Raw genomic sequence first — 6,712 nt, forward strand, 5'->3', positions numbered from 1 at the left:
CATATATATTATTTGGTATATATACAGAAAACAAATACTATTTTATGATTCACCATAGATATATTCATTACAGGCATTATTTGCCGATTGAACAATATCTAATCCAATATCCTAATCTCCAACAAACACTCTCCAAGAAAGTGCTTTTAACGCCAATCTAGTGCGGTTTTTCTTGCTGTCGTTTTAGCTACAACCTCTTGAGAATGAAATGCAATATTATTTGAACAATCACCAAAATAAAACTTTTCAACGGGTGGTCACCAAGGGGTAATTGTCCAGGAAGAAAACAACCGAATACAATTCTTGCTTGGTCGTTTTGATCCTTTTGTGCGTGAAATGGCAATATCTTCTGCGCTGTTATATGTCTACGTGACTTCAGTTCCCATGGCACAGCGGACGTCAGCATCAAGAACCAATCTTTCATCCCAAATAGCATTCTAGCTACTAATGGACAGGCAAGCAAAATGTATATTAACACACACACACACACACACACACACACACACACACACACACACACTATATTTGCTTTGAATTAATATGATGATTATGCATATTTGTGCAAATATCAGAATACGTCTCTTGTTTGGATGTGTGCGTGCGTGCGTGCGTGCGTGCGTGTGTAGAGGTGATATTATCAAATTGTATTTAGATTTTGTCATCTTAACAAAATTAATGATGACTTCAACGTTCGCGATTATCCCGCCAGCAAAGCTTCAGATCCCTTCTCAGTGATCTCACCAGCTTAGCACAGAATTTCTCTCGCTCATGAGCTATAAATCAAGAAACAATCTAAATGCCACTTCGTCACTGATATAATTTGTGTAAAAGAGCGGGCCTTCTATTCATTTTAGACCCTTGAAGAATTCGGGTTAGAATTGGTCTTCAGCAACCCACGTTCGTCATAAGAGCCGACTAACGGGATCGGGTGGTCAGGCTCGCTTTCTTGAGTGATGCATGTCATCGCATCCCAGTTGCGTAGATCGATGCTCGTGATGTCAATCACTGGATTGTTTGGTCCAGACTCGATTATTTACAGACCGCCGTCATATAGCTGGAATATTGCTGAGTGCGGCGTTAAACAACAAACAAACAAACATTGATTTGCGCACATAAACATCACGTGATCAACGCGGAAGGCGAGAGATGTATTAGAACCTGGGATGTAGCCATCTGCTGTCAGGTGTCAGCGATCAGTATACCCCTTACTTAAAAATTAGCATTAGATTAGCGTATGACCGAAAAATAATAACCCTTGCCATTTGTGGTTCGGTAGACTGACATTTAGTCTAAAAAAAGAGTTAACTAATTTAAAAATATATATCTACAAAATAAAAATAATAATATCCAAATGGATTCCAGAACAATGATTGAGCAGAGACAATTTAGACTTGCCGCAGAATCTTTATTTAATATAATCTATGTTCTGGGAGATAGGCTAGTGGGTCGTTGATACCCACAGTCGTTTCAATACATCGTTGAAATATTTGCCCAAGCGGCATTTCCTGTAACTGACCTTAAAGTCATAAATCGGCCAAGCTGACTTGCAGATTTCAGATACACTCTTCAAAAAAAGAAATGCACAGGTAGATTATTAGGTACAATAAATTTACTAACAAAATCGATATATTTAATTTAATATCATAGATACAAATATGAAATTTTGGAGCATTGAAAACTGTTCATTGTCATGTCACATAAGGCCATAAGGTTACGCTGAACTCAGTATCTCGTGTGACCGCCCCGGGCAGCAATCACGGCTCTGCATCTCCTCGGCACTGACTGGATAAGTGTTCGAATTCTGTCCTGCGGAATTCTGCACCATTCTGCTTGTAACGCGTTGGCCAGTTGTGGGAGTGTCTGCGGCGTCTTCTGACGTTGACGTACACGTCGATCGAGTTCATCCAAGAGGTGTTCGATTGGATTGAGATCTAGAGATCTCGACGGCCTTGGCAAGCCGTTGATGTTGGCATTACGCAGGTAGTCTACCGTGACGCGAGCTGTGTGCGGTGGCCTGTTGAAACAGCTCCCTCTGGCGGTCAATGATTGGAAGAAGGTGAGGTCGAAGAAATTGATTCATGTAGTGATTTGTTGTCAAATTTCCCTGAACCACAACCAAGTCAGATCTCCTTGTGTAAGATATGGCCCCCCACACCATGTCACTACCGCCACCGAATTTGTCGAATTCACATACACAATGTGGGACAAAACGCTCATTTCGACGACGATAAACACGTTGTCTTCCATCTCGCCGGTAAAGAAGAAATCGTGATTCATCGCTGAATCACACTCGTCTCCAGTTTCTCAAATTCCCAGGCGGTTAGGTATGGCACCAACGCAAGCGTCGCGGTCGATGGATCTGTTGCAAAACAGGGACGATAACTGGTTTTCTGGGTCGGATTCCAGCCTCGCGAAGATGGTTCCTGACAGTCTGGTCCGATATCCTCCTCAAACCAGGGATGCGTCCTGCAGTCTCCGTAGCTATGGTATTGCGACGACGTAGGTGGAACAGTCGAATGTAGCGATCCTGTGCAGGGGTGGTAGCTCTTGGTCGGCCGGTTATCGGATGGTCTGCAGTGGAATTGAACTATGTGTATCGGTCCCTAAGGCGACACATGGTGCTGTGGTGGATGTTGAAGTGGCGTGCAACAGAAAGACTGCGATTCCCCTCTTTGGATACGTCCTATGACGATGTTCCGATCGGCAGCGCTAAGTCTCGGCATTATCGAACTTGAAAAATGTTGACAATTGAATGACAAATTATTGGCTTATGCTTGCCTTTTTATTGCCACTACCACGAGGTACGAATGCCATAACTTGCACGTGCATTGTGCTTTACTGTTTTCCTCCATGACATGTTTGAACAAGTGTGAAAACAATGCCGTTTAAGACATTGCAAATCGACAATGGCTGCGTTTTGACGCACCGTTTGTGGAATATCAGGCCACCAACATTTTCCAATAAAATATATCCAATTTAGATACCGGATTCTTTGTGTAGTCAGGTTCAATGAACTACATACCTGTGCGTTTCTTGTTTTGAAGAGTGTATTATTGCTTTGAGTGCTATACCTGTTTTGTTGTAGACCCTAAACAGTGGCATGAGAGCTACAATATACACAATGATATTATAACTTGATTATGTACAATTTATATACATGGACCTATTTGCACTTGGTTGTGACAAATATATACACACAAATACACACAGAACACCCAGTAATTAAATGTAGCGCTGCATGCCTCTACTGCAAGGGATGGTTCACACAAGCTACCGTTGTTATGTGAGTATGCCATAAGTGTCGCGGAAGTACATATTGAAACCTCGCTATTATTGACAGATTTGAAAATCTGAAGATGAAATTGTCAAATTAAAGTTGAAAAATATCGAAAACATATTTCGAGTGAAGAGACAATGTCAGTCCCACCGAGGTATGTGTGTAGTGGTGAAATGGCCCAAGAAACACCCTACACGCCGCAAATTGCGGAGTTTCGGCCCTTAGTTGTGCCAGGATTGTGGGTTCGAATCCCAGATTCTCACTGATTTTGATATTCGATTTGCCAGCCCCCTATTCGTCATTATGTGTTTCAATGAGTGACAAGCATAGATGTTGCCTGCTTCACTTTGGAGTTTTCTCCCGCATTAAATCTGATCCGCCATAAAATTAATAAAAAAAAATAAAAGCGGCTTAAAACTAAACTCACCCAATCACCTAGCCTCAATCAACTTTTAACCTACTCAGTCTATTAAACAAACTTTATCATGAACAACAGGGAAATAAGAGTTTGTGTGCAGCTTCCAAAAACCATAATTTATTATTTATTTATGACGATATAATATTAGGCGGACAACATTCAACCAACAGCATAGAAAACATGTACCGATTATTTTATCGTTTAACTGCATGTGTTGAATTAAGACATCGACAATGGATATCAACCAGAGTCGCCGGGGACGTGTCCGGGGACCTTCTCAAACACCGTACGTTTATTTATGTTTCTATGACAAGAGTCAACTTGAGTCCGGGCCATTGGTTATACTTTACGGATACAACCCACGAAACGCAATAAACTACGGTTATAACGAACTCCAAGGGACTACTAATTTTAGTTCGTTATAACCGTTGTTCGTTATAATCATATATACAGCATAACTACAGCCAATGGTCGGGACCAAAAAAGTAAGTTCGTTATATCCGTCAGTTCGTTATAACCGTGTTCGTTATAACCGTAGTTTACTATACACGTAGGTCCGTTATATTGACGTACATGTTGAAAGAATGTATGAGTCTGATGGAGTTGAAACGTCTGAGTTGCAGTACGGCCAAACAGGTAAAAATATTGATGGCAATACTTTTGAGTAAGCCCCCAGTAAACCGTCGCAAATGTGGGTTATCATCAGGAAGGCACACACAACGCCACGGTACACACAGTTCAACGGTGTCCATGGTAAGAGGACGTAACCTGGATATTGTCGACACTAGTGAGAGTATATCCAGGACAGTAATCAAAGGTAACATATTAACGTCGATATCACCTGAACCACGCTTGTCACAACGAATGGTATTTAACATACTTATTAACTTTCAGTTCCAGGTACAAGCTCATGGCGGCCATTACTTCTTCCCGATTCCTGCTCGTGATGGCGATAGTCATGTGTACAGTTCAGAGTTCACATTTGTATCCGACTCCATCGAAACCGACCAACGTGCTCAAGTGTCCCGCTGTTTGCGAGCATGTACAACACGAGAGTGGGAAAAACAATTTGACATCTTCAAATTCTACACTGAGCATGCTTTATGCACGTGTATCACAGGAAGGCCCTGACTTTGAATTTCAATTTTTTGACATTGCGTTGTCTTTGGTCAGTCCAAAAGCTCGTGCGCGTCTGCGCAATTTGAAGGACGTTGTCAACGGTGAAGACATCGTCTGGGGAGATGTGCTTGAGGAAAACAAACGAAAGTTTATCGGCCCGCCTTGCATGCACGCTCTTTTCGAGGTCACCAATCTCCTGAAGGTATACGTCAACCAATCACATGAAATGAACCTCACTACAGATTTATATACATTGTGGTGGCTTGCGCACGCGGTGTACACAGAAAAATATAGTCAGATGGAGGAGGCGCGTAATGGTAGGATTCAAGTGACGGTGTTTGCCTGGGGACAGACAAGAGAAGTCATTGGGGGCATGTTGAACAGTCACTGCAACGTCGTTTGTAAACGTCAGTACGTCGTCGACCAATTCAGTGTTCCGTACGGTTCCATATAGGAGGATCGACAGCCAATGAGTAGTAAAGTCAGGGATGATTACTGGGTTTTATGGACCGACTGTCATCAAGGACCCACACGTCAAACATGCACTATGTATATATTGCATAGCAATAGCTTTGTAGAAAGGGCCGAATTACATCATTTTCTATAAACAGTCAAATGGTGTTTGTGTTTTGAACATTTAGTGCAGGTTGGTTTTTTTTCATAAAAACCTGATTTAAGGTGATGGGTAATACCCCCATTCCACTGACCATCGGTACCTGATCTAAAGCCCATCTGATCCCAATTTTGCAAAAAATTCATCGTCCCAATGAGTTCCGATGAAAATTCACCCGACATCCTCTTTTTTGGGTCCCCGTTTTCCGTAAAATCCAATAGAGATCCAACATTGATCGGGGTAATCGGATGAAAGACTGGTAGCGGCACGATGTCTGTCCGCCATTTTCATCGGCGGCGTCCGATTGATCCGATTGCGGTCGGATTGTAAATCGAGGGTGACCTGACACTAATCTGACACTTCCAACACTCTCCCGACACATCGGTTACTATTCGTGGGTAATCGGACCCTGAGCCAATACTGGTCGGATTTGTCCCCAAAATCGTCAGTCGAGTATAAAAGCGGGCTGCACCTCCTGACAGTACTAGACATGGATCAACTTCTTTGCAACGCTGCAGCCCTGGGCTGTGTTTTTATGCTCCAGCAACAAACTATGCAACAAGATGCAGGGAGAGACGTGTGGCTGAGCAGTGATTGGGGCCTGAATAGGCCTATCCTCCGTCTCTGCATCTTCAGGAGGAGGCACAGAGGAGTCTTCTGGCACTCGAGATTGTTGAGGAGTGCTGGGAGGTCTCTTCTTTGCCTTCTGTCCTCCAACATGTCTGTTCTTTCTTGGAGCCATCTTCAGGATCTTGGTGCTGTAGTGTCCGATGAAAATCTGCGAAGTGAGTGTCGGCTGACCTTCCTTTCGTAGTCCGATATGTGTCGGATGGCAGTTGAGTTAATGAGCGATCACCCTCACAACGTCACAACGATGTCTCCGATGAGAATCGAATTGGTGATGGGCGGCTATCAGGCGCGTAGGGCACACCGCAGATTGCAATCAGATGAGCGTCAGTCCACTGTTAATTATCGGACACTCATCAGATTGCCGTCAGACGTCGGCTAGACACGTCCGATAGTTGCACATCACGATTCTGACACACATCGGACTGACTCGACATTCATCCGACACTGACTCGATTTGCGACCGGAAATGGCGTCCGATGGCGAACTAAGCTCTGAGCTTAGTTCCTTCATCGGACGATTTCGCCTCATCGGATCCCATCCGACACGTCGGACACTGACCTGACAGTCGACAAACACAAATCGGATTCATCTGAGTGTGATACGATACTCTTCGGTGGGTTACCAGAAGTATAAAACTTTGCTTCCGATGAGTGAC

General features: G+C 43.4%; 1 protein-coding gene across 1 annotated transcript; it reads left to right on the plus strand.

Annotated features, from left to right (window-relative positions):
* Positions 1-4,381: 4,381 nt before the first annotated feature.
* LOC124111319 lies at positions 4,382-5,430 on the plus strand. The gene is made up of 2 exons (XM_046470972.2): positions 4,382-4,448; positions 4,590-5,430. The coding sequence occupies exon 2, from the start codon at positions 4,606-4,608 to the stop codon at positions 5,266-5,268; it is 663 nt and encodes a 220-aa protein (XP_046326928.1). The 5' UTR covers positions 4,382-4,448; positions 4,590-4,605; the 3' UTR covers positions 5,269-5,430.
* Positions 5,431-6,712: the final 1,282 nt, after the last annotated feature.

This window comes from Haliotis rufescens, unplaced genomic scaffold, assembly GCF_023055435.1.
Source record: "Haliotis rufescens isolate VD_foot unplaced genomic scaffold, xgHalRufe1.0.p SCAF_15, whole genome shotgun sequence".
Classification (NCBI taxonomy): domain Eukaryota; kingdom Metazoa; phylum Mollusca; class Gastropoda; order Lepetellida; family Haliotidae; genus Haliotis; species Haliotis rufescens.